At 32.8% G+C, this 27,917-nt stretch overlaps 4 protein-coding genes across 6 annotated transcripts; all 4 read left to right on the forward strand.

Annotated features, from left to right (window-relative positions):
• The first annotated feature begins 3,027 nt into the window (after positions 1-3,027).
• LOC25482559 (sec14 cytosolic factor) lies at positions 3,028-8,923 on the forward strand. The gene is made up of 6 exons (XM_013611142.3): positions 3,028-3,295; positions 3,488-3,746; positions 6,527-6,563; positions 7,263-7,380; positions 7,531-7,641; positions 8,547-8,923. The coding sequence occupies exons 1-6, from the start codon at positions 3,221-3,223 to the stop codon at positions 8,694-8,696; spliced, it is 750 nt and encodes a 249-aa protein (XP_013466596.1). The 5' UTR covers positions 3,028-3,220; the 3' UTR covers positions 8,697-8,923.
• An 809-nt stretch (positions 8,924-9,732) lies between these two features.
• On the forward strand, positions 9,733-13,846 carry LOC25482560 (probable RNA-dependent RNA polymerase 1). Its single transcript, XM_024780217.2, has 4 exons — positions 9,733-10,314; positions 10,430-12,288; positions 12,555-12,705; positions 12,879-13,846. Exons 1-4 carry the CDS (start codon positions 9,799-9,801, stop codon positions 13,773-13,775), a joined length of 3,423 nt encoding a protein of 1,140 aa, XP_024635985.1. The 5' UTR covers positions 9,733-9,798; the 3' UTR covers positions 13,776-13,846.
• Positions 13,847-16,061: 2,215 nt separating this feature from the next.
• On the forward strand, positions 16,062-18,714 carry LOC25482561 (transcription factor bHLH121). 3 transcript variants are annotated; one of them, XM_024776239.2, is made up of 6 exons: positions 16,096-16,282; positions 16,371-16,498; positions 17,266-17,393; positions 17,478-17,957; positions 18,045-18,240; positions 18,372-18,714. In XM_024776239.2, exons 1-5 carry the CDS (start codon positions 16,098-16,100, stop codon positions 18,189-18,191), a joined length of 1,068 nt encoding a protein of 355 aa, XP_024632007.1. In that variant the 5' UTR covers positions 16,096-16,097; the 3' UTR covers positions 18,192-18,240; positions 18,372-18,714. The 3 variants fall into 3 exon arrangements, with proteins under 3 accessions (XP_039689934.1, XP_024632007.1, XP_013466599.1); XM_039834000.1 differs by having other exon boundaries at positions 16,062-16,278; positions 18,045-18,714; XM_013611145.3 differs by having other exon boundaries at positions 18,045-18,714.
• Positions 18,715-21,069: 2,355 nt separating this feature from the next.
• Positions 21,070-26,934, forward strand: LOC25482562 (RNA-dependent RNA polymerase 1). Its single transcript, XM_013611146.3, has 5 exons — positions 21,070-21,171; positions 22,088-22,644; positions 22,796-24,639; positions 25,450-25,600; positions 25,921-26,934. The coding sequence occupies exons 2-5, from the start codon at positions 22,114-22,116 to the stop codon at positions 26,746-26,748; spliced, it is 3,354 nt and encodes a 1,117-aa protein (XP_013466600.1). The 5' UTR covers positions 21,070-21,171; positions 22,088-22,113; the 3' UTR covers positions 26,749-26,934.
• Positions 26,935-27,917: the final 983 nt, after the last annotated feature.

The raw sequence follows: 27,917 nt of genomic DNA on the forward strand, positions 1-27,917 counted from the left end.
AAAATGGTTATTTCGTGATGTTTCTTAGCATTCTTTGAAGTCTAAACATCAATTTTCAGGATGCATTGATTCCATATTTTTTGGCCCAACCCAATTTTTGATAGTTGCGATCTTTTAAATGATAGTTCTCTGTTAGAGATATGATTTCAGATCAGCAAGTCAAGATCCGCACATGAAGGGTTACTTGTTGAATAAGATATCTTAGGTTTGGGAAGATTAGCTCCAAATCAGCTAGGATATAGCATTAATTATCAAAGATAAATCACAAGAGGGGAACCACACCACTTGTCATGCCAAAATATGATAATGGAGCTAACTTTTGTTTCAAGCGAGGAACTCCTTTTGGCGAAATAATTCTTTAATTCCTTATCCTATTTTTGACACAAGGTTAGGGGGGGAGTTGTGCAAAGGATTGCTTTGGTTTCTGGGTAAGGAATTGTGAAGGCTTGCACATTGAATCGGAAGTGAAAATTGGTGGCGGTGGGTGGTTGTTAAGCTTACCTCAAAGAGAAGAAAGGTGAGAAATGTTGGTGGTGAACAATGTCATTTTCACTAGAGCAACTTTTTTTTGCAATCGAATAATTGTCAATGTGTTATATACTTTAAAAATGGGAGAAAAGATTGAATATTTTATTAAAATATATTAAAAATGATACGAGTTTTTATTTGGACTATTTTTTTTAGGTTCATATTAAACTTACTCTTAAATATTAGAATTTTTGTTATTAGAAATATTTTCTCATCAAAAAGCATGTTTAGAACAAATGTTACCTTTTGTACCTCATGAAACCCCACAATCAAAAACATTTTCGCGAGTGTACAAGTCCTTTGCACACCATCCAGACCATGGGAAAGTTGAGTTGTTGAATTCCATTGGATCCTCAACACTCATTCAGTCATTTGTTTCGGCTTCCTCAACTGCGTAACTACGAGGCACATACACTTTATAGATTAGGTGTGTTCCGGTGTCAGACATGTATCATATCTGATACCAACACATGTAATTTCACTGAATTATATGATTTTTTCAAATTATTAGCGATGTCGATGTTTAAGTGTCTGTATCCATACTTCATTGCGTACATATTATGCTTGAATGAGATTATCGAAAATGATAAACTGAAAGATGAAGGAAAATTGGTAGGTTGTGTGGAAATTAGTGGTACCTTCTAAAGTGTGTAATTGTGTTTGGTGAACAATTTGGAATTGCTTACCAACTTGAGCTAGATTGATCGATATGATGTTAATGTTGACATCCATTGTCTGTGGTGTAGTAGTAGTAGTCCAGAGACAACTGATAACTTGTTGTACAAGAAATGCAAGTTAGATTTTCGGCTGTCTTCTACAACTTAATAAAATGACATCATCTTTTATCATTCTTTGATTTTTAATAAAATGACTTAGGTACCGTTTGGTCAGGTTTTTTTTACGATCTTAAAGCTACTTTAAAATAAAGTTAAAATAAATGTCTTTAAGAAATAAGTTAAAGTTGTTTGGTTTCTTTATTTTTTATTTTTTAGTTTTAAAGCTATTTCTAAATTAAAAGTTGTTTGGCAAAATATTGTACAAAACTTTAAATTTATTATGAATTAACATAATAAATAAAAAAATGTTTCAAATATTTTTTGAAGGAAAAAATGTTTAGAATATAAAATATTTTTTTTTTACAAATACTATATTTACTCAATGACGTTTATTATGTGTAAAAGGAATACACATTTGTATCTTCATATAAAGGATTTGTTAAATATGTGAATATGAGAAATAATTTAAAGAGGCTCAAATAATAACATAAATAATATCAAAATAGTTTGAAAAATTAAAAACATAAATCATCTTATTTAATAAAACATAAATCATCACAAATTTTGTTATAAGAATACCATATTTTTTGTGTCATTCAAAAAGATAAGAATTTATATTATATGATATTATATTTGTTACATTGTTGGTATCATTGAAAATGATATGTTTAGTTTTTTTAATAAGAAAAAGATATGCATAGTTTGTTACAATATAAATGTGCAAAATATATATATATATATAAGTATAATTTTTTTAGACATCTATACTTGTACTTGTGCTTTTAATTAAAATCAAAATTTTATAAAAATAATTATACGGATTATGCAACACTAAAAAAAAATTATACGCATTAGCGTAACAAAAAAAAAAACAGACAGCGGACATAAAGTATTACCCTAAACTCCAATGTGTGTGTGTATTTGCGAGGTTGAAGAAGGGGAATAAAAATATTCGGTGTCATTCAATGAGAGCGTGAATAAAAATATTTGCGAGGTTCTGATAGTTAAACGATATTGAAATTAAATATATAAGTGATAAAAAAAAGATAATAAAATTCCTTCAAAAATAGATAATAAAATTAAATGGACCCTCCTTCAAAAAAATAAATTAAATGGACCGGTTAAAAAAAAAATTGAAGAAAAAAGCATATTGAAATATAATATTAAAAAATAAAATAAAAGGTTGTCAGCGTAAGTTAAAGATAGGTGTTTCTGAAATAAATTGCGGACAAGTAATTTTTTGAAGTAACATTCAATAACTTTTGGTCAAAGCTCATTTCATTAAGTATTTTTTTTAGTAGATACTTTATTGATATTTTGTTTGATCTAACTTCTCCTTAAAAATATAGAGAAATTGAAAAAAAATCGGATCAAACGTACCTTAGTCAGGTTTTAGACGGTCTTCTAAGTTAGGGAACCGTATAGATAAACAACTTATATGTAAGCTTACATAAGCTATTTTTACAACAAATAATAAAAGATTAAATTGTTTTTCATATTATAAGTTGTTTTCATAACCTATTTTAGTGAACTTATGAAAATAAATATAATTTTTTTATAAAAAATATATCATAAACTATATTTAAATGTTCCCATACAGTCTCGCAAAATTTATATCAAATAAGTTCCTTAAAAAAAAAAAGTGATTTACAAATAAGTTGCTCAAAATAAAAAATAAAAAATCATGAAAAAGTCAATCCCATATAGATAGATTATTTTTCAATGCATATATTTTTCCTGGCAGTCTAATATTCAGCTCAGTTCCGTTATGTCAACGTAATTGTTGCTTTACTGGCTTCTCTAACCTCCACGTTCTTCTTATTCACCTCTCTTCAACACATGTTCTTGCCGCCACTCTCAAATAGTGAAACCCAATCATTTTTCCTCTGTCAAATACTCTTTTCTTCTGCCCCCAAATGGCTGATGCAACAACAGACTTTGCACTCACCAAGCTCAAAAAGTCTGTTGAAAACCTTGGTTCTTCTACACAGGTAAACCTTGGTTCTTCAAGATTTTAAATTGTAGTAACTTTGTTTGAATTTGGATTCCCCACGGTCAGGAATCTCATCTCATCAGTCACAGTGAAATATGACAGATTTCAGTCAAATAGGACTGATGTGATTTTTTATAATATCACTGACGTAAATCATGGTAGCATATTATTTTTTTATATTAACTTGCAGGGTTATGGGGACCCTACACTGATGAGGTTTTTGATTGCTCGATCAATGGATTCAGATAAAGCAGCAAAGATGTTTGTCCAATGGCAGAAATGGAGGGCTACTATGGTGCCTAATGATGGGTTCATTTCAGATTCTGAAGTTCCTGATGAATTGGAAACTAGAAAGATCTTTTTGCAGGGTTTGTCTAAGGATAAATATCCTGTGATGATTGTCCAAGCAAGTAGACATTTCCCTTCCAAGGATCAGATTCAATTCAAGAGTAATTTCTTACTTTAACTTTATTAATTTACAAAACACTTTATGTTTTTATTTTATTTTTCATGGATTTAATTAGTATACACTGTCAGGTGCATCCTACCACGGCTCAATATGAAGATGTTTCCGAATATATTTTAGGAACTAACATACCAAAGTGTAATTATAGTGTGATTTGATTGGATCTATGTGTTAAAATGTTTTACACCGTTAATGCGTAGAAGAAACTGATTTAATTTTTTATATATAAAAGTAAAACTTCCATGGCTAATAGTAGCATTTTGTTATTTGACTTTTGAAAATTTGATGCTAATACAATTCGTTCAAAGATGCCAAATTGGTGTATTTTCTCCAAGTGGGGACCATTGGGAAAAGATTAGTCTAGAGAGAGGTACAGTTTAATTTATTATGTGACCAGTTAGAAACCCCATGCTTCACTTTCATTGTCCTTTTCCTTTGCCATGTGGAATTTATTGAGATACAGTTTAATTTATTGAGGTACAGTTTAAGTGATTTTGTTGTTTCCTCAAAATCAATTTTTTTTAGATAAGTCACTTATCAAGGTTACTTTCAATGTTCTTCTACATTGTGTTTGGTTGGAGGAAACTAGAGGAGAGAGTATAAATTATTTTATATTTAGTTGTTTGATTCAAAATCAATTTTTGTCACCTCAGAAGATCAACTCAATTGCAACTCTATTGTGATCCATTATTCATATCTGACTCTTTATTTCTCCACTTTTAACATGATCAAATTATTTTTTACTTAAATAGAATAAAGTGCTGGGCTTATCCAGATACTTGCACTAGAATTTGGTGGTTGAAGATTAGAATAAAACTGCAGTTATTGCCTCTAATATTGAACATCTTCCATTTGTCTTCTAGTATTTGTCACCCTTTACTTTCAAATGATATGGTTCATGAATTATTTTCTTTTATTTATTATCAAGAGATACCTTTAAAGTATTATAGCTGGTGCAACTCTCCAATAATTTCATATTCATGGTTAGTCACCACACATTGAGTTACTCTGTAGTTATGTTCTATTAGGTCCTCATGTCACACACTCGTGTGTACAACTTTTATATGAAATATTAGTATGAGTTGTGTTTGTGACCTTTTGGTTTTCTTGATCATGGTTGTTGAGAGTCTCATATTGGTTGAGATATGATCTGAAAATGTGTTTATAAGTGGGAGATATCATTGCCTCAAAAGCCAGTTTTGCAAGGTTGAGTTAGGCCTAACCTAAATTTTAAGAATGGTTGTTTAAGGGACTAATGCCATTTGTTCAGAGTGTATCCAATCCTCGGTCTGTTTGTACATTTTATCATTTCTGTATATCAAATTCTCTCCTCCTACTATGATAAAAAAGGAAAAGAAAGATGTTTTTAATGTTTGATATAGTGAGGTATTGCAGAAGATTCTGGTTAATAACTTGAAGGATTTTTATTCAGCTACACCAAAAACTAGTTGAAGTCATTAATGGGACACCTTAGTGATGGAGCATGGGGTACTCATCTTGATGGTGCAAGGTTAAGACAATTGGGGTTAGGTGGGGTGCGTGGGATAGGTGGAAAGGATACTTTCAAGCACATGTCTAAGATTGGATATCTAAAGTTTGACTTGTTTGAGTTTAATAGACTGTGGCCCAACAAATCTTCGATAAACTCTACTATAATATTAGGTTTTTATATTGGGCCCAACTCATCCTTACAAAGTTAACGAGCTTATAAGATGAGAGATGTCTTTCACTTTTAAACATATTTTCAGGTCATATCTTATTCAATGTGGAACTCTCATAACACCTCATTTTGCGTAGCCTCCATGGCTAATGGAAATTTGTTATCTGGTTTTTGAAAATTTGATGCTAGTACAGTTTGTTCAAAGATGACTTTTGATGATTTTTTCCAAGAGGGGACCATTAGGCAAATATCATTGTAGAGACTAGTCCAATTTGAATTTATGTGACCATATGAGTTCCCCCTTGGTTCACATTCTGTCTTTTTCTTTTGCTATGTGGAATTAAAGGATTTTGTTGTTTCCCCAAAATCCAATTTTTTAGATAAGTCACTTATCAAGTTTATTTTGACTGTTCTTTTTGATGGTGTTTGGTTGGAGTGAAATAGAGCAGATGACAGAAAATGGATTATTTTAAATTTTAATTGTTTAGTTCAATTTTTTTTTGCAAGGGATGAGATACAAAAGTGTCTTAATTAATGTTAAATCCCCTCCATTATAGGGAGATTTGAAAGGGAGATAAAATGTGTTAATAAATTTTTTAATTGATAGACAAAGTTGTGATCAGCTATTCATGTCTAACTCTCTGTTTTGACATGATCTAATTTTACTTGTTGTTATATGAGAAGTTAGGAAATGAAACTATCAAATAGAATGAAGTGTTGGGCTTATCCAGATACTTGCAGTAGAATTTTGTGGTTGCAGATTAAGTAAAACTGCAATAATTGAGACCTGAAGATTGTTTAGTTATCTCAAATATTTAACATGTTCCATTTGTCTTCTTTTATTTGTTATCTTTTGCTTTCAAATTTATTGTTCATGTTTTTTTATTTTATTTGTCATCAAGACATACATTCAGAAGATAATCTGGTATGCTTGAAGAAGATAATAACTTTTTCCTATCAATCAAATGAAAGAGTGAATAGGTAGCAGAGTAGAGAATAGAGATATGATATTGAAAAAATTGAAATGCTCTGACTTGGTATTCGTATATTTCATAACGACGACAACTATATAGCTGATTACTCTGCTTTGTTTATTGTTTCAGAATTTATTGTACATTTACTGGACAAGACAATTGCGAGGTACTGTCTAGTTTTACTACTACTTTGATGCTTTCTTATCTTATCTATTGTTCAAAGGAACTTGGGTCATGTGTGGCAAAAAAATAGCAGATAAACTAGTTGATAGTGGATAGTTGATATGCCATCTGATTGAATTTGAAGTGTTTGGTAAAATTAGCGGTTGAACTGGATAAAATGACATAGAATATACTTTTTATGGATATTTGAACTTTTAAATTAAGGACGAGGATAAAAAATGAGAGAAAAAATGACACGCTACTTGAAGTAGCTCTGGAAAAATACTATAAGCTCATGAAAGAACATTATAAACTCATGAGAGAATAAACGTTACCAAACAGTTATACAAGCTTATACGCTATAATATATCCGCTACAAACTAGCAATTTGGCCTCGACAAATATAGCATACCATTCGACAAAAGCATTGAAATTTACGTACTGTTATATTTCATGGGAACATACTTCAGCACCACTTTCCTTCCTTTGCATTCATTTTTGACAGAAATGGCTTTTGAGAGGAAAACCTATGCAAACAGTGTCTTTTTTGGGCATTGAAACACCTTAGAGTGATTAATTAGGAATGAATTGTTGGTAATAATGGCGTTATTGTTAAAGAGTAATTTTCATGTGTTCCAACTTCTACTCTCCTTTATCATCAGAAACTGAGAAACTAATTGTTAACTTTTTATTTTATTTTCAGTGCTTTCAAGGGAAGGGAGGTAGGAAATGAAAAGTTGATTGGGGTTCTGGATCTGCAGGGTATTTCGTATAAGAATGTTGACGCACGTGGTTTAATTACAGGATTTCAATTTTTACAGGTGACAATCTTCTCTTTTTTCTTGAAATTTTCACGTATAACATAAATGAAAATATATAAAATCATGCTTCTCTGTTTTCTTTTTCAATTTTTTTCACAATCACACTATTTCATAGCTTCTAAATTTGAGTGATTATTGCTTGAATTGCAGTCTTACTACCCTGAATGTTTAGCGAAGTGCTATATTTTACATATGCCATGGTTTTTTGTGAGTGTTTGGAGATTTGTTTCCGGCTTCCTAGACAAGGCAACACAAGAAAAGGTACTTTTTCCAATCTTAAGCTGAAAATTAGTGCACTGTGTGTTGTACTGATTCACATTGGCTATATATATGCATCACATATTTTTCAATGGCCCGTCTCTCAGTAACATGTTAGAGGGTATGTTACTAGCACTGGTCATTGACCAGATTGTATTAGTATCCCATCAAAGCAGACAAAATGTGATGCAAAATATACTAGGAATGCTCATGATTTTCAATCTGTTAGTTTCCATATGCGATGTCCTTAGTTAATATCATTATTCGATAGTATACAGTAATATACTAATATGGATAGAAATACAAGTAATTTGTATGTGTTTCAATGTTTACTTTTAATGTCAAGCATATCATTTTTCTTATTCTTAAATATCTAAAGCATCAGAATATAATATTATGATTGAAAAATAGTGTTGTCAAATAGCGATACTCTATTGTCCCACGAACGGTGTAGTGAAATTTGAACAAATCCCTATTGTCCCACGATACCTTTTCTAGTACAAAGTGTTGTCCAATAGCGGTGCAGTAACACTGTACCGTAGTGGAATTTGAACAAACTTCTATCTTTCGTGGTCCACGTTTGACAACACTGTTGGAAAACTTCTTCTTTTAAGGTTTTTTGAATATATAGGTAACTAGAAAACCATAAAAGTTTCTTTTGCGGTGCTATAGAAATACTCATATGATACCATAGCCGTTTGTAGAGGTTGAGACCTTTGGCAAAATATAGAGACCTAATATAAAGTAAAGTATCAATCTTCATATGCTATTCTTTTAACTTTTTCAATTGCAAAATCATTTACTTTTAACTTTTTCAATTGCAGAATCATATATTGAAGTTTATAATCAAGTAATTTTAACCATTAATGCATGCATCCCATTTTCACGACTTTGGTTGATGAATGCAGATTGTAATTATAAGCAACGAGGAAGAGAAAAAGTTGTTCGTAAGTGAAGTTGGCGAAGACATTCTCCCAGAAGAGTATGGTGGAAGAGCAAAGCTTGTACCTATCCAAGAGGTTGAAGTGAAACCCCCGGAAAACGGAAGAACGACTTGAATATAGTGTCTTCTTGGCAATCAAACAATCATTTGAGTCTAAGTAGGGGGCATCTGATGCTTGTAGTCCTAACCCCATTATCATCTAATAAAATTTCAACTATAGAGGACAGGTGGATATGATATATAGAAGTTTCATATTCTATTCTACTGGAAAACCAAATATGAATAGAGATATGATAAGATAATTTATCCTATTTTGTCTATTTTAATGTCTTGCTTTACTTAGGTAATGACTCCTAACTGCACAAAAGGAAGAAAGATTATCTTATCTTATTTTGGTACTTTTCGTAGGTACAATAGGACGTTAAGAAAAGAATGAGCTTCCTCTTTTTATGCTATACTTAGCTACGCATAGAAGAAAAAGCAAGGCACATATACTTAGCCAATTGCACAAAAATATGGAGAAGAAAGAATATGAATAAGAAAATCAAAAAGTTAAAGGAAAACAAAATTGTAGATAAAATATGAAATATATAAACTAACATAAGAACTCTGACAGGAGATTTGAAAATAAAGTAAATATCAAATAAAGTTGTAGAAGAAAATTTAAAATATAGACGAGGAGAGAAAATATTATGTTATTGATACGAAATTTCCGATGTCGTTTAATAGTGACAAATCTTCGTATGGGAATCTGTGAGACACATAAAGTGGGTTCTCCACTTTCAACTGAATTTTTTTTTCCATATGCATGAGTCGTAGACCAAACCTCTAATCATTTGCTTAAGGGGTCCAAGTCTTTTACCATTTGAACTAATTCGTTGGTAATGAAAATTATTATATTATTACAAAATATAATCTCACAATCATATAAAAGTGACCGTGGCATAATTTGGTGTAAAGAGACACTCTTTAGTAATTTCTTTGGTTCCTTTTGGAATGTGCTTTGGTTTCTCAAACTGCATTTGGTTATAGAGATTAACTTCAAATTTCATGTGAGTCTTTTATCCTCCTTGCATGTTGATGAATCACATTTATAGGTTCTTCACTTTCTTTTAATTTCTTTGAAGCTTTTAATTTCTTTGAATCACATTTACTCACGTTTTCTAGGAATCCTGTGTTTAGTTTTCATTTATCTATAAATTTCAGATAAACTAGCTATGTGTAAGACAATTCAAATACATGGATTCCCATCTAATGTTTCTGCTGAAGAGGTAATGAAATTTTTGGAGCAACATGCTGGATTCCAAACTGTTCTAGCTGTAGAGATTAAGCATCATAAAGATGGAGATTCTATGACACATGTTAATGTTCAATTCACAGACAAAAAAAGTGTTGAAACAATCTTAAACTTAGTTGCTAAACACCTATCTTACAGTGGAAATGTTCTAAATGCTACATTAATAAAACCTGACATTTTGTCAAAGCCAAGGATCTTTGCTTACAACGTGGATGGCGTTGGAATACACTTTGGATGTCAAACATCCAAGAGAAAACTTAGTGTACTTTGGGAACATTCAAATGCTTCTGTTAAATTCGGAGCCAGATTAAGAAAAATGTATATATTTTTCTGCTATTTGTCTAAGGATTATAAGATGCAGATCAATTCCGAGAGCATATCGCGAATTGAGATGCATCGCTCACATTGTCGTACCAAGAAACTTCTCCTTTTTCAGGTTAGTTGCTTTAGTTTCAGGGTTAAATATGTTTTTAATCCCTGTAAAATATTCCTTTTTTGAATGTAGTCCCTATAAAGTTTTAGTCATTTTTAGTCCCTATCTTAATTGTCAGTTACGCAGTGCTCCTCGGATCTACGAAAAAGATGTTTCTGAAATCAAGTACTTTAAGGAAGCTTATGACAACCATTGGTTTAGAAGTGTTGATTTCACCCCATCATGCTGCATTGGCCAATCATCATCTTTATGTTTTGAGCTTCCACAAAATACCGAGGTTCCGAATTTTTGTCAGTATTATAGAAATTTTTATAAAGTTGATAACACCTTTGATCTTGAGAAACAACTTGGTTTCTCATCAAATTTGAATTTTGTCCCCATGGTGATTCCGCCAGAAGGATTCAACTTGCCATACAAAATTCTGTTCAAAATCAACTCACTAGTTCAACATAGTTGCCTTCCTTTGCAAGCAATTGACACTAATCTTTTTCATATGGTTGATCCACAAAGAATAAAATTTGAATATGTAGAAAGTGCTTTGAATAAGTTATATCAGATGAAAGAATGTTGCTATGATCCTGTTCAATGGTTGGAGAAACAATATCAAAGATACTCAACAAATAGTTCAATTCCTATATCTAGTTCCATTTCTTTAGATGATGGATTGGTGTATGTTCATAGAGTAAAAGTAACTCCCTCCAAAATATATTTCTGTGGTCCTGAAGTGAATCTTTCGAATCGAGTTTTGCGCAACTATCCTGAAGACACCGATAACTTCCTCCGCGTTTCTTTTGTTGATGAGAACATGGATAAACTCCGTTCATCTGATTTGTTGTCAGGTTCCTCTCGTATAGATGTGGACGGAGAATCAAAGGTTCATCAAAGGGTACTGTCTACACTAACGAACGGCATAGAAATCGGTGACAAGAAGTTCGAGTTTCTTGCTTTCTCGTCAAGTCAATTGCGCGATAACTCAGCGTGGATGTTTGCACCGAGAACTGGACTAACTACGGGTGATATAAGAAAATGGATGGGAGATTTTCATGAAATCAAGAACGTGGCAAAATACGCGGCAAGGCTTGGTCAATCATTCAGTTCTTCAAGGGAAACAGTGAGTGTTGGAAGACACGAAATCGAAATCATTCCTGATATAGAATTGAAACGAGGCAAAATCAAATACTGTTTCTCTGATGGAATAGGGAAAATATCGTATGAATTGGCTCAAGAAGTTGCTGAAAAATGTGGTTGCAAGGATCATATAATTCCATCTGCATTTCAAATCAGATATGGTGGATACAAAGGTGTTGTTGCTGTTGATCCTAACTCATCAACTAAACTTTCCTTGAGAAATAGCATGTGCAAGTTTAAGTCAGAAAACACGAAACTAGATGTATTGTCATGGAGCAAAAACAAACCGTGCTTTCTTAACCGTCAAGTAATTGTTCTGTTGTCCACACTCGGTGTCAAGGATCGAATCTTTAAAAGGAAGCAAAGGGAGATTGTTAATAAACTCAAAATGATATCAAGAAAACCATTCAATGCACTAGACATGATGTCACAAGGAACAATTACAGACATGTTAAGGGAAATGATTATTTGTGGATTCAATCCGACAAATGAACCTTTTCTTTCCATGATGTTGAGAACAATATGTGCAACAAAGTTACAAGAGTTGCAGCTCAAAACTAGGATTTTTGTTCGGAAAGGAAGATCAATGTTAGGATGCTTGGATGAAACAAGGACATTAAAATATGGTGAGGTATTTGTGCAGATATCTCTTCCAAGAAAAAATGTTATGTCCTCAATTTCTTCTAAGGACATTGGAGCAAAAAAAGGAAAATATATTGTTAAGGGGAAGGTAGTTGTAGCCAAGAATCCATGTCTTCATCCAGGAGATGTAAGGATTTTGAGAGCGATCGATGTACCCTCCTTACATCATATGGTAGATTGTGTTGTTTTCCCACAGAAGGGGAGAAGGTAAGATTTTATTTAAGATTCCATAAATTTCTTATCCATTCAACATTTGTTTCAAAAACAACATAACTTAATGTAACTATATTTTGCAGTTGATAATATAGCTAGGTATGAGTAAAATAGTATAGGTTTAATATATTTCCTATCCATTCAATCATTTGTTACAAAATCGTCCATGCAAATATACCACTTTAGAAGATTGATAGCGAAGATTATATTCATTATGCGTATGATGATGTTTTCTGACTTCAAAGTGATTTCTTGTGTAGACCACATCCTAATGAATGTTCAGGAAGTGATTTGGATGGAGATATCTACTTTGTCTGTTGGGACCCTGCCCTTATTCCTCCTCATCAGGAAAATCCAATGGATCATTCACCACCTAAAGTCATGCATGTTGATCATGATGTCACATTACAGGTATTGATCTAAAAAAATTAGAATTACAAGTTTTGATAAAAGGACTAGTTTGACATGAAAAAAAGATAAAGATCTATTTGAAACTCTAAATTAAGTTAAAGAGCCTCAATGTGAGAGCTTTCTCATGTGTTACATTTTGTTGGCTATAACATATTACTACTACTTGGCTACAGGATGTAGAGGAGCATTTCACTCACTACATTGTCAAAGACACCTTAGGAGTTATTGCAACTGCACACACTGTGTTTGCTGATAAGGAACCTGAAAAGGCAATGAGCCATTCATGCATAGAGCTTGCGAAACTACACTCGATCGCCGTCGATTTTGCAAAATCCGGCGTGCCGGCTGAAGTACCACAACATCTGCATGTAAAACAGTATCCAGATTTCATGGAAAAGCAAGACAAACCAACTTATCAATCAAACAGCATAATCGGAAAGCTTTACCGCGAGGTGAAGAATGTTGCACAACAAAAAAGCCTAAAAAAATCATTCACTAAAAAAGCTGCAAACAAGTTCTATGATCATGACATGAAAATTGATGGTTTTGAGAAATACACAAAAATTGCTTGTGAATACAAACAAATGTATGATACCAAGTTGATGAATTTAATGGATTACTATGGTATAGAAACAGAAGCAGAAATAATTAGTGGCAATATTTTGAAGATGTCAAAATCTTTCAATGATAGAAAGGATAAAGAAGGAATAAATCATGCAGTGATGTCACTAAGGAATGAAGCTAGAAGTTGGTTTAGTGAGATGATAAGAAAATCAAATTCTCAAGGTGGTGGTGGTGATGATGATTCTTATGCTATTGCTTCTGCTTGGTATCATGTAACATATCATCCTAGTTATTGGGGATGCTACAATGAGGGACTAAATAAGGATCATTTCCTAAGTTTTCCATGGTGTGTTCATGATACTCTTATTCAGATAAAGAAGGATAAAACCAATAGTAGAATCTATGGAATGAAAGTTTGGAGAATGCTGAAAATGTTTTTCATCACATTAATGTTTTGCATTTTATTGTGGATAGTAGTGCATTATCATATGAATTTGTATAGCTAAATGTTGCTAATTCAAATTACTTGTTGTACAATTTATTACATGCGTAGTAATATACATTATCTATTTGTGATTGCCCTTTGTATTTTCATAATTATATTTCAAGGTTTACCTCATTTAGGTTTGTATAACATGAAGCTAACTAAGTCAAATTGTTGTTTCAGTCAACCACGTAACAACTTTCTTAACCCTCTTGTGTTGTTGAGATGGGACTTTGGAGTGTGACTAAGGAGAGGATGATCACTCTTCTCACTATCACTTTTGCTCAGAAGCACCTTGCAAATACTAAAATACTTTGACGGTAGTTAACCGCTGCTGGTTAATGCTGTCGGAAGTATTTTGATATTTTCATGGTGCTAGTTAGAAAAATGAAAGTGAGAAGAACAATTTTCTAAAAGGAGTAATTTACTTAAAAAAAAAGGGAAATGCTAAAGAATAAGGGTGGAAAAAAAACTAAAAATTTGAACTAAACTGCTGAACTGAACCGAACCAAACAAAAAAAACTGAACCATTATTAACAATTTTGGAACTGAACTGAAATAGTTCGGTTTAGTTTAAAACAATTTAGTTCGTTTCGAAACCGTTTGGTTTAGTTTTAAAAACTTTTAAAATTCAATTTTGTTTTGTTTTTTATATTTTTTTCAACGGTACCAATAATAACAGTTCGGTTCGGAACACTTCAGTTCGGTTAAGTTATTTTAAATTTAACAAACAATCTAGTTCCATACCAAACCATGTCCACCCCAGAATAGCACTTGAGTGACATTGGGTTGCCAATGTCATGCGACATTGGCAAACCACAATGTCACTAAAGTGCTACTCGTCCACCCCCTACTAACGAGTGTCTTGGGACGATTGTTAACAGTATAGGTGTTTGCGGTGCGGTTTGGATCAGTTTTGAGGCAGAATGTCATCCGATCCAAAATAAAAATCACATGTGGTTCGGTTTGGACGACTATTTTAAAAAAAATTGAACCGATTCAATCCAAATATATACGGTTTAATTTGGATTGGTAAAATAATGGATTTGATGCAAAATATATTAAAAAAATTAAAACTAGAGTATGAAAATTATTGATTAATTTTTTAAACATATGAAGTAATAATAATATAGATTAAATTAATGCAATATATAAGATTAAAAACCATCAAGCAACATAATAATTTAATATATATATATATATATATAATCCTAATAAAAGAATAAATAAGTAGGGGTGTAAGTGGTTCGGACAAAACCAACGAAACCGAAAACCAAAAAAATATCCGATCTTGTTTGGTTCAGTTTGAAACCGATCCAAACTAATCGAAACCGATCTAGTTTGGTTTGGTTCATGGTTTTTCATTTTGAGATCTGTGAAACCGATGAACCAATCCGATGATACTCACACTACTTATTTTACTAATATTATCCTACCTCACAAACTTATGGTTAAACCCAAAATTAAACATGAAATACTTTTTAATCAATTCACTTTCTCCCATCTTCATCTCATCTCATCAGTTACACTCTTTCATTCCTACTAAAAAAGAAACCCTAGCCGTTAACCACACCAAACCCATTGTTCATCGCCACCGGTCACCGCTGAGATCGTTCATTTCTTGGTTAGTTTTACATGTTTATGCCATTGATTTATAGTCATTCATCTGGCATGGATTTATTATTTTGACTATGTTTTAATTTTAGGATGTTCTTTTTGAAATTTTTGTATTTGTTGATGAATGATGCATGGATGGGTCATGAATGATTAAAATATTTGAGTTTGATGAAGTTGTTTTTGAAGAATATGAAATATTGAGTAAGATTAGTTATAAAAAGTAGTTTGAAAAATAGAGAACATGAAAATGAAAAAACAAAATATTATACAAAGTTCTATTAAATTTTGTGAGAATATGAATTTGTTTAATTGTATTTTTAAATAAACTGATCAACCGACCGATCCAAACCGATTAATTTGGTTCGGTTTATTTTTTAAAAAACAGTGAAAACCGAACCAATCCAAACCAACGAAGGTTTCATCAGTTCGGACATTTTTTTGACTGAAACTCAATCCAAACTGAACCGTTACAAACCTATAAATAAGTATTAATACTTTTGTGATTCGATTCGATTTTGAAAAAGTGATCCAAAATCCGATCCAATACAAAACAACATCTAAATACATTAAAAAATATTTAGTTTTTTTCGATCTTCGATTTTGTAGTTTTATTTTGGATGGATTTAAATTTGAACATAACACATGGCAAAGAAAGTTAAAAAAAGCTAAGGAGAGGACAGGTGTTAGGATATAGTTTGGACAGTGGCTCGTGGAAGACACAAGCTGAATGCGCGTGCTTGCCTTTCTTCCCTTCCCACTCAAAATAAACAACAACACTTCAATTGTGAACCACTTTACCGGAATGCAACACATGATCAATCAATGGAAACCACCGCCGCCGCCGCTAAACACCTCCAAAACTCCATCCCTTACGGCGGAAGATTCACCTCCTCTGCCCATCACCAATCGTAGGTATAAAAGATCGTTATTGCGGTTAGTTTTTTATTTTATTTTTTATGTTTAAGTGAGTAATGAATAGAGTGTGTTGTTGTTTCTGTAGAGAGAGGAGTGAGATGGTGGAAGTTGGAGATCCGACTGTTGTTGCTAGAAAAGTTCAGAAGGCTGACCGTGAGAAAATCAGGAGAGATCGCTTGAATGATCATTTTCATCAATTGGGTACCGTCATAGGTACGTTATTTAATCATGTGATTTTAGGAGTTAATTGTGTTTTTTTTAATGAATTCAAGATTTTTTCCATGGTTTAAATTGTGGTACTTGTAGTATTCCTTTGTTTATCTGTGGGAAAGACCTGTGGAAGCTCCCCAAAGGAGGGTAGATATTAGAATTCTCACATGAGCCGCCGGCCCAACAGACTAGATTAGATAAGCGGGCCAACGTTTTCCACTGGGCTACAAATACTATGGGTTGTGCGGGCTAACCGGCCTGCTCTGCACGCAGTCATAAGTCCAGAATAAGATAAGATATCATCTATTGGATGAAGAGTAGATTACTACATATCAAAATACATAGAAAATCTGAATTTTGAAATTTTTTGGTCAAGTTGCTTATAAAAATTTAGATTTAGAGTAAATATCCAAATTAGTCATGACAAAATACATAGAGACCTATTTAGTTCCTAAGAAATGAAAAATATTAATTCGATCCTAAAGAATTAGAAACGTAGGTCAAATTAGTCATTTTTAGGATAATTTTCAGAGACATTTGTCCCACATTGAAGAATCTCTAGGGTCATATTGTATTTTTCATTTCTTAGATTTGCTATAATATGTTATGGCATTGCTGTTTGATCCACATAGTTGACTGCATTGGGGGAAAATGCATTTGTTGATTGTTGTATTTTAACAAGCCAATTTATAAATTATTCATGCATTGCCGATTTGAAATCGGTGGTTGTTATGCAGTTGAGATGTTTATGTTCTGTTTAAATGATGCAGATCCTGATAGACCACGGAATGACAAGGCAACCATCATCACTGAGACAATCCAAGTGCTAAAGGACATAACATCTGAAGTTGATAGACTGAAAACAGAGCACAAATCCCTTTCTGAAGAGTCACGTGAAGTAAGGTTCTTATTATTTGTTCAATTTGTCTTTAAGATCAAGCTTTTGTGCAGCTTATTTATTCATTTGATTTTATATTCACAGCTAATACAAGAAAAGACTGAACTCCGAGAAGAGAAAGCGTCTTTAAAATCCGATATAGAAAATCTTAATTCCCAGTATCAGCAGAGAGTAGGAGTCATGCCGCCATGGACTGCAATTGACCATTCTGTTGTCATGAGTAGCCCTTATACGTACCCCGTTCCTATGCCAATGCCAATCCCTGCTGGTCCAGTTTCCATTCACCCACCACCTATGCAACCTTTTCCTTACTTTGGAAACCAAAATCCTGGTCATATTCCAAGTCTATCCTCAATGTATATTCCATTCTCGGCTCCAGCTATCCCTCCAATGGAGATGGCATCAGCTCAATATCCTTCTACATCCCACGTGTTTAGTCGAAAAGAGTCTCGAAGCAAGTCACTGGGTCACAGAAGAAGACCTAGTGTTGCAGAAAGATGTAGTGTATCTCCAGATGTGGCAACAGAGCTTGAGCTTAAGATGCCTGGATCATCAACACAACAGGTATATTATAAACAATTTATATATATCTTAAAAATCCAAACTTGTTTCAGTGCTAAAACTTACCGACCTTCATTCTGATTTCTGTAGGATTGCACATCTAGAGGAAAAAAGGAAAAGCATTCGGTGATGAGTGATAGAATCATCGTAGATGAGAGTGCTTCGAGCCGGTATTCTGCATCTCAGGGACTTCAAGATAGCTCCAACAGCGTCAGCAACACTCCAAAGGCCGGTTAATTGACTTTGTATATGGATTCTTGTTCCACTTGACCATATGTTAATTCAGGTCATTTAATTTACTAATACATATAGTTGTTTCCAATTCATAGTTTTTCCTGGTCTTGGGGTATAACTTGGCTATAGGTTCCTATAATTTCTACAACAAAATGATCAATAGAACAGTTCTTCCTCTTGCAGCTAAAACTAAAGCTGGGATCTTGCTGAGTTTCGCCTCTGCAACTTGGGTAGCTCAATGATGGTTCTTTGTCTAGATGTATGCATCATAACCCTCATGTGTAGGTTACATACCACATATATAACTAATTTTTGAGCCATTTGAATGCTTAAGAATCTCCCAGACAGTGTAAATATAGATTAGCATGTCATATTGTAGATTGTCAAGTTAATTGATGCAATACTATGTGAATTTTCGATGTGACTTTTCTGCCTATTTTCATCATCTTTTGGGATTTGGACCTATGCTTGCTATTTAACTGTTTAAGCACCCCCACAATCTAATTGACTGAGTTTCTTTTTTGTATATGCTTCTTGTAAACATTACATGGTTTGCTTCAGAGGAGCTATTGTCATCCTTCGTAGTGCTTCCATAACTCTGATTCTCGATCAAAGGCTCCAGATTACAATCATTTATATGTGTGATTTTAGAAGTAGATATAATTAATTTCACCAAAAAAAGAAAGAAATGGATATGATTAAAGCCAAACAAATATGATTTAATAGTTATGATTAGTGGTTAGTGTGCAAATTCTTTATATTTACCTTTAGAGAGGAGCCAACAGATGTTAGGTTTGTTTGGTTTACACCGAACATGGAAAAACATATTTAAAAATGAAACAATTTTATTTGGTTTGAGATTTTTACGGTGGTCAATATTTTACAATTTATTGATTATTGTAAGGGAAATGTTAACGAGTGTCTTGCAGCACTCTTTAAGCACCAAAAGTGGTAAGATTTTATGAAAGTTTGTGCATTTATTGCATTGGAATTGAAGTTTTTAATTTTTGTTAAAGGATAATTTCTTCACTAGGAATGTTTAAAGAGTGTCCCGGGATGCTCGTTAAAAAGACCGTTATTTAAAAATATATTTTTTAGAGAATTATTTTAAAATATCGATATGAGGATGTTTGATAAGACTGATTTTTGAGTTTATAGGAAATATCTTATAGTTTATAGGTTTATATCACCGAAATAAACCAGTTTAATAACTTTTTTTTTTATCACAAGCTTATAACTTATCATTCTTTTCTCGATTTTAGCTTTATTATCTTAATTAAAAAATTAAATATTAAATTATTTTTTTATGTTATTTCATATTTATCAACTAATTTAACCACTAATTTTACAAAATTTAACCAATTCAATCAAATAACTTCTTGTCAATTAATTTATTCGTTACCAACTAACCATGAGTCATCCATTACCTTTTAATTAAACAATTTTTTTGGTTTAAAAGCCTAATAAAGAGAATCGCACACGAAAATGGATCCTCTTAATTGATTTTTTTAGACAATAATGTGGAGATTAATAGTTAAAATCTTCCCATTATTCTTCAATTTTTTTTTCCCTTCTCAATTGGAAGAATCAACACCCATCCCACACATCAATTATGGATAAATGAAGAATCTATTTTGACTTGCGTTCCAAAACATTTGTGGAACGATTAAACATTTTTTAACGAGAGAAGTAAACAATTGAGAAAAGTTTAAAAAAATCAATACTTCCATAGATCTTTTTTTATAAGAAACAAAATATATCATTCATCAAGACCAATGAAACATATAGAAAATGGTTATTCACATTACTCCTATAAATAATCTAAAAGTATTTCATACATACCCTTATGCTAATTACTCTTAATTCTATCAACTTATTTTTAATATTTTCTTTCATAATAAATAAGGGTATAAATGAAACTTATCATCCAATACATTTAAAAATTGATCAATGTTTATAAAACTTTTGTTTCTTATAAAAAGAAAAAATGGAAGGGGATATTTTACTAATAAACGCTTGATAATTCTGATTCGAAGATGAAAAGGGTGGTGTAATAAACAGAAATAAAAGAAAATGTTTGTGAGTGGATTGATTCATTGACTGTATATTAGAATATTGGACGTCATTTTCACTGACTTCAAATGCTTGAAGATTGCTTTTTAGGCCCCCCAATATCTCTTTAGGCCCCCTAAAAATACAAAAATAACTTTTATAATACATCCGGTAGTTACATACCGGTAGTGCATTTTAAATTTTCACATTTTACACCTTCGGTATGTACATACCAGAGGCACATTTACAAATTTTCGCGTTTATCGCATTATGTTATTTAAATGTACATGTTCTGCTATGTTGGAAAATTCACAAACTTTTGGTAGGGTGCATAAAATTTACAGAAATAAAAGGATCAAACTTTTCATTGAATATGACAGAACTCTAAAAAAATTATGCAGAAACAATACGAGAGAGGAAGAAGCAAGGTTTACCTTCTAAATGATTGCAATTGAGTAAAGATTGACGCCATTTATTCTATTAATTGTGATGAAAACACAACAAAAATTGGCCAAAAAACGTAAGGTATGGAACAATATTGAAGCTTAGAAAATAACTCTTAAAAACCTGCACCGTTTTATACAGATAACAACGTGGGTGGAGTACGGTATATATATACCGAAGGTGTAATTGAGAAATTGCAAAATGAATGTTCCTCCAGAACATAACTACCGAATGCGATAAACGTGAAAATTTGTAAATGTGCCTCCGGTATGTACATACCGAAGGTGTAAAATGTGAAAATTTAAAATGCACTACCGGTATGTAACTACCGGATGTATTATAAAGATTATTTTTGTATTTTTAGGGGGCCTAAAGAGATATTGGGGGGGCCTAAAAAGCAATCTTCCAAATACTTAGTGAAGTGGAAATGCTGAGACATTCTTAATCTCTCTCTCTTTGGGATTCTCACTTCTTCCGGTTTCTCAAGGTGTGTTTTGTTTTTGGTCATCACTTTTTCATGCTTTTTTCTCTTTTCATTTTTGTTCTTATCAAGCTTTTCATGCACTGTTCATTGTTAATGTTTGATGATTGAATTGTATGTCTTTCTTCCATCTAGTTATAGTACCTTCATTTTTTGTTTTCTATATTATTTGAGTAAAGATTCTTTCTTCTCTTTTCTTTGTTTCTTTTTCTGAATTTCACCACAATTTATATTTTTTACTATCAAGGCAAGGGTCAATTTGGTTTTTGGTATGAGAGTCACAAATTCTTCAATCAGTTGTAAATTACAAAGCTGTATTTGATAATAATGTAGTCAATTTTGTATTGAAAAGATTATTTTACAAACATAATAGTAAAAGATATGATAAGAAAAAAACATAATCAAGCATTGCTATGGTAAAGTAACATATAATAAATCACATAATTTTTCCAAAAGGACGTATAATAAGATATTTACTTGGATCAAAATGGAGGTTTCAAATTTGAGTAATTTTGAGTTGCGTTCTTGTTTATTGCGGGGAATTGTGGTCAAATACAGCTGATAATGCGAACTAATTACTAAAATTCATGTCCGTGCTCACATTTTCTATATGAAAGGCATTTCAGGCAATGCTTGAACATAGATCTCTTGGGAAAGTCGTTTTTTCAAGGAATAAAGAACATTGTGTGTGTATTATTGAAAATCATTTCTCTTGTTGATAGGTGGGAAACTTAAATCTGTTCAAGAGAAAGAATTCAAATTCTTATAAACTTTCACTACTTGGATTGGACCATAGAAAATCATTGACTGTGCTTGTAAAATGTAAATTTAGATTGACATCATTTACTTGATGTCATAGTTTAACAGTACAGTCTTTTTAACATTAATTTTTTGAATTATTTTCTTCTCCTATCCTATTTAGGAAAATCAAAAGAGTTGGCATTGAAGATGGTTAAAAGTAAAACAATTGAGTTGTATGGATTCCCTCATTATGTGACTGTGCCTGATGTTAAGAGATTTGTAGAGCAGTATACTGGTGAAGGAAGTGTGGTTGCTATAAAGATAAGAGAAGGCAAAGCCCGTATTCGAACAGCATTTGCAATTATCCAATTCACTACTAAAGATCATGTTACAGATATGATGGCCTTACCTAGCAGAAGTTTGTCACCATTGCAGTACGGGAGCTCCTATTTAAAAGTTCGGGAAATGGAAAGAGATATTGTTCGAAGGCCAAGGGAAATTTTGCACAGTTTGAATGATGTGAAACTGTATTTTTGCTGTCAAATCTCAGAGGAAAGATTATCTGTTTTATGGAGAGAGGTGGATGTTAGAGTTGATTTTGGGATTGGAATGAGAAAGTGGCGATTCACTTTGTGCCATGACAATAAGACATTCAAACTTGAGCTTTCATATGAGAATATTTGGAAGATTGAGCTGCATCAACCACGGAGCAAAACTACAAAGTATCTATTGATTCAGGTTGTTAATTTCAACTTTTCATTAAGTTTTTTAAACCATGTTCTTCATTTTCCTTTTCATTAACTATCTATTGATTTATCTTCATTATATAGTGCTAAATTTGCTGCACATCATATATGATGGATCTTTTTTGTTTCTCTTCTGTTTGTAGTTAATTGGTGCTCCTCGGGTTTTTGAGCTTTATTCTCCTACTTCAGATGATGCATATAACGTATACGAAGATCTTTCCAAGAACTATTTTAGCGATCCCCCTGATGACCAATGGATCCGTGCAGTAGATTTCACTCCATGCAGTTGTATTGGGCAGTCTTCTGCTTTATGTCTAGAGCTTCCTAGCAACAGAGATTTTCCGAATTTCAGGGAAAACTTTGCTCAGTACGAGGAAAGTGCGGGTCCATACATGTTGGAGAGCGGATCACCTTTTTCTTGCAATCTGGATGTTGTCCCCATGGTTTCTCCTCCTCAAGGAATTCAAATTCCATTTGACATCTTGTTTAAAGTTAATTCATTGGTTCAGCACGGGTGTCTTTCAGGTTCTGAACTCGATAATGCTTTCTATCATCTAGTTGATCCAACTAGAGTGAATGTTGAGCTTATTGAGAATGCTTTAGAAAAGATGTACTATTCAAATGATTTCTGTTATGAACCTGTGAGATGGCTGAAAGATCAGTACAAAATGTACCATAGTTCAAATAATCTGCCTCGGTCACCAACTATATCTTTGGATAACGGTTTGGTATATGTTCGCAGGGCACAGATAACACCTTGCAAAGTATACTTTTGTGGTCCAGAGATTAATGTCTCAAATCGTGTTCTGCGTAAATACAAAAAACATATGGATAACTTTCTACGTGTTTCGTTTGTTGATGAGGAGTTGGATAAACTGTATTCATCAGATTTATCTTCACGTATTTCCGTGGGTGGAAGAACTGATATATACTATAGAATTCTTTCCATCCTTAGAAATGGCATAGTTATTGGTGATAAGAAGTTTGAATTTCTAGCTTTTTCATCAAGTCAATTGCGTGAAAGTTCGCTATGGATGTTTGCTCGTACACCAACTGGAGATACCGCTGGTTCCATAAGGGAATGGATGGGAGATTTTAGCCGGATAAAAAATGTAGCTAAATATGCTGCTAGACTTGGACAATCTTTTGGTTCCTCTACCGAAACTACAACGGTCAGCAGCACCGAAATTGAAATTATTCTTGATGTACATAATAAAACCAAATATGTCTTCTCTGATGGAATTGGCAAAATATCTCTTGAACTTGCCAGGAGAGTGGCTCAAAAATGTGGTTATGATTCTATGCCGTCCGCCTTCCAGATTCGGTATGGTGGGTACAAAGGAGTTGTGGCTGTTGATCCAACCTCATCGGTGAAATTGTCACTGAGGATGAGCATGCTCAAGTATGATTCAGACAACACAGATTTGGATGTTTTGGCATGTAGTAAGTTTCGGCCTTGTTATCTGAATCGACAGTTGATTACTCTCTTATCCACTCTTGATGTCGAGGACAGTGTTTTCGAGAAAAAACAAAAAGAAGCTGTTGATCAACTGAACACAATACTAACTGATTCGACAAAGGCACACGAGGTTTTGGACTTGATGTCTTCCGGGGAGGTCACTAATATTCTGAAGGAGATGCTTATTTGTGGTTACAAGCCTAATGTTGAACCATTTCTTTCAATGATGCTGCAGACATTTAGGGCCTCGAAACTTTTGGAATTGCGGCAAAAAACTAGGATATTTATTCCAAAAGGAAGAGCAATGATGGGAGTTCTAGATGAAACTAGAACCCTAGAATATGGTGAAGTTTTTGTTCAATATTCTAACAATAGGGAAGACAGTCTTTCTCATGTAGTTAACGGCAAGGTTGTTGTAGCAAAAAACCCGTGCTTGTACCCAGGTGATGTTCGTGTTTTGAAGGCTGTGGATGTGCCAGCTTTGCGCCACATGGTGGACTGTGTTGTTTTTCCTCAAAAAGGTCACAGGTAGATATATTCTTAAACATCTCAACCATTATGCATGTTCAACAAAACACTATTTTTATAGGATTATTTATGTAATATAACATTTAATTTTTGCTTTCCATAAATAACTAACTTTCTCCAAAATTTGTGTAAGTGAACTTGGGAAAAGTTATTAGAGTGCTACATTTCTCTACTAAATATGTTGCTGATACTTCTTACAAAATAATGCATCCAATCCAATGCTTAAAATGTTCAAAAAAAAATTCCTTATTACTTGACATGGTTTCTTTCTATTTTCTCATGGAACATTGCTATTTTACCGTAGACAGCGGCTCGTTTTAATGCTTCATCTATATCCTCAAAGATTTAATATTTAAATGTCCTTTGTTTATTCATTCAATGTAATAACTTTTCTATATTTTGAATATTCTTTTGTAAAAAACTAGACATATAAGGTTTTATTGTGAATTTGCTTCAAGAAAACCTTGCAATATGTTCTTAAGACTCCTATTTTGATCATCTTCATTTCTTTTAACCCTTTTACATAAACAGTTATGAGTTTTAATTCGCATTTGTAATTACATATAAACTAAATAAAATTAGTAAAATATAAAACATTTCATCCGTAAATATACATTTTTTTGCAAAGTTTGTTCCCTGTGAATATGAACTCGTCCACAGAAGTAGGTTTCAAATATTTTTCCGTTATTTATAGGTTTATCATTTAGAATGTTATTTTGGCAAGTGGAAATCAAGATGTTACTTACCTCTAGTTAAGTTTTTTTCTTTTAAAATTGTCTGTCTACACTCATAACTGATTTCTAATACCAGGCCACATCCAAATGAATGTTCCGGAAGTGATCTAGACGGGGACATCTACTTTGTTTGTTGGGATTCTGAATTGATTCCACCCAAGACAATTGATCCAATGGAGTATGATTCTGCGAAACCTATTGTATTGGATCATGATGTGGAGATTGAGGTATTGTCCTTTTAGCTTTACATCCGTAGGCAATTTTTCTTGTATATTATGTATGGTTTTAGCAACTTGTGTAATGTGATCTCTAGTTGTTTTGACATTCTTTGCTGTTTTTATTAATATATCACTCACAACATGGTATAAATCTTTTGGATTTAACCCCTTTGGTTTCTGAGGGAAATGGGTTGTGGTAATCTGGAGCAATAATTGTTTCAGCTAGGATTCAAACTCGGGTTCTACAAAAAGATTCATACTTAACTGAAGCTTATTAACTCTGCAACATGCAGTCTAATATAAGTTAATAACATGGTTTTATGGTGCAGGAAGTGCAGAAGTATTTTACCGATTACATACTCAATGATTGTCTTGGAATAATTGCCAATGCACACACTGTCTTTGCAGACAAAGAACCTGGAAAAGCAATGGCTGATCCATGTGTTGAGCTTGCAAAGCTATTCTCAACAGCAGTTGACTTTCCAAAAACCGGTATCCCAGCAGAAATACCTCGTGGTCTTTTCCCCACAGAATATCCAGATTTCATGGAGAAGCCTGACAAACCTATCTACAAATCAAAGAATGTAATAGGAAAACTTTTTAGGGAAATTCAAGGTATTTCAACAAAGGACGGCTCTATTACATCTTTCACATTGGAAGTGGCTAAAGAGTCCTATGATTCCGACATGGAATTCGAGGGCTTTATGGATTATGTTGACGATGCATTCTATCACAAAACCAATTATGACTACAAGTTGGGAAATCTGATGGACTACTATGGTATCAAAACTGAAGCAGAAATCCTAAGTGGAAATATTATGAAAATGTCAAAATCTTTCACGAAAAAAAGGGATGCGGATGCGATTACTATGGCCGTAAGGTCCCTAAGGAAAGAGGCAAGGAGTTGGTTCACTGACAGCGGGGCTGGTGTAGATTCTGGGAGTGATGATGCATATGCAAAAGCTTCTGCTTGGTACTATGTTACTTACCATCATAGTTACTATGGTTTGTACAATGAAGGTATGCAGAGGGACCATTTTCTAAGCTTTCCATGGTGTGTTTACCATTTGCTTGTCCAAATTAAGAAGGAGAAAGCCAGGATGAAGATGCATTCGAGAATGGAACAAAGTTTCAGTCACAGGTTGCGTCTTGATTGACATATCTGCTTATAGTATTGAACTCTGCATTTCATATTTATGGTAAGGTCAAGATACAGTTTTAAGTATAATGCAAACTCATTCAAGGTATTATGAATGAGTTGTTTTTTTCTTCAATGTTTCTTGTTTTGATTGTAAATATTATGAAGACCTGTAGTGGTATTATTCATGGGTATTTTCTATCTACTTATTTGCTTTTAGTGGGTGAATGCACTGTCATTTCAAAACATGCTAGGCTTTGGAGAGCTTTATGGACTTCTATTATGAGTACAAAGTGGAAATAAAATGAATATAATTTTTTTTTTGACAAAAAAATGAATATAATTTTAATTTGTGTTATTACGGTCATAGATATTTACCACAAAAAACCTGGCTTTTATAGCATATTTCGATGGAAAGTTTTGAGTAGTTAAGTCTATATTTTACTCACTCGTCCCTATTTATAAGATCTTTTTTACTTTTTTGTCTTTTAATATATGATGATTATTTACAAAACGCCACATGCGCTATGGATGAATATGTAAACTTACACAAATTTATTTTCCCTAACAATTTTTCTTGATACCTTGAGTTTTGCTAGATGATCTGATCATTTGTTCTTCTCAAATTCTCAAGTTGAAATCATAGAGAGTTTATTTTCGCTCGACTTTTTCTACTTTTGTATTGTTGTCAAACTAAGTCTATAACACCTTAAACCCTACAATATAATATTTAAAGATAATAAAACAACTTATAGCATAAAAACTGTTAGTTTAAAAATTATTTTGAATAAGGTAAAGGATTTCTCAATTCATACGCATCTCAAACGAGTATATGAAAAAAAAGTCATGATAATACTTGAGAATCAAGTTTTGGTACCGAATGACTTTAAGAAATTAACTCTCAACTTGCTATTATTTATAATGAAATTGTAAATAAGACCTTTTTCAAGAGCTCATTTGATGTACCTTAAGATTCTAACCACAACATCTAAATGGCTATGAATTGACAATGATGAAAATAATAGAATGCTTATGCAAGAAGAAGTTGCAGTGGATTGGTTGCAAAAAAGTACAATGATGAAATGAACCCACATATTATCCTTTGTCCCATTTCCTAGTTACTTTGATTCCTTTCGCATGTGAATCAATCCGACCTTTTTTTTCTTTATAAAGTAAAGTTTATGACTT

Source organism: Medicago truncatula, chromosome 1 (genome assembly GCF_003473485.1).
Source record: "Medicago truncatula cultivar Jemalong A17 chromosome 1, MtrunA17r5.0-ANR, whole genome shotgun sequence".
Classification (NCBI taxonomy): domain Eukaryota; kingdom Viridiplantae; phylum Streptophyta; class Magnoliopsida; order Fabales; family Fabaceae; genus Medicago; species Medicago truncatula.

What these genes read in the sequence shown, in the direction of transcription:
- LOC25482559 (XM_013611142.3), top strand. Translation starts at nt 3,221, where the DNA reads ATGGCTGATGCAACAACAGACTTTGCACTCACCAAGCTCAAAAAGTCT. An exon ending in CAGGATTTCAATTTTTACAG is followed by an intron (nt 7,381 to 7,530) that starts GTGACAATCTTC and finishes CTTGAATTGCAG; the next exon opens with TCTTACTACCCTGAATGTTT. An exon ending in ACAAGGCAACACAAGAAAAG is followed by an intron (nt 7,642 to 8,546) that starts GTACTTTTTCCA and finishes TGATGAATGCAG; the next exon opens with ATTGTAATTATAAGCAACGA.
- LOC25482560 (XM_024780217.2), top strand. Translation starts at nt 9,799, where the DNA reads ATGTGTAAGACAATTCAAATACATGGATTCCCATCTAATGTTTCTGCT. An exon ending in AGAAACTTCTCCTTTTTCAG is followed by an intron (nt 10,315 to 10,429) that starts GTTAGTTGCTTT and finishes CTTAATTGTCAG; the next exon opens with TTACGCAGTGCTCCTCGGAT. An exon ending in ATCATGATGTCACATTACAG is followed by an intron (nt 12,706 to 12,878) that starts GTATTGATCTAA and finishes ACTTGGCTACAG; the next exon opens with GATGTAGAGGAGCATTTCAC.
- LOC25482561 (XM_013611145.3), top strand. Translation starts at nt 16,098, where the DNA reads ATGCGCGTGCTTGCCTTTCTTCCCTTCCCACTCAAAATAAACAACAAC. An exon ending in TCAATTGGGTACCGTCATAG is followed by an intron (nt 16,499 to 17,265) that starts GTACGTTATTTA and finishes TAAATGATGCAG; the next exon opens with ATCCTGATAGACCACGGAAT. An exon ending in CTGGATCATCAACACAACAG is followed by an intron (nt 17,958 to 18,044) that starts GTATATTATAAA and finishes TGATTTCTGTAG; the next exon opens with GATTGCACATCTAGAGGAAA.
- LOC25482562 (XM_013611146.3), top strand. Translation starts at nt 22,114, where the DNA reads ATGGTTAAAAGTAAAACAATTGAGTTGTATGGATTCCCTCATTATGTG. An exon ending in TTTCCTCAAAAAGGTCACAG is followed by an intron (nt 24,640 to 25,449) that starts GTAGATATATTC and finishes TTCTAATACCAG; the next exon opens with GCCACATCCAAATGAATGTT. An exon ending in ATCATGATGTGGAGATTGAG is followed by an intron (nt 25,601 to 25,920) that starts GTATTGTCCTTT and finishes TTTATGGTGCAG; the next exon opens with GAAGTGCAGAAGTATTTTAC.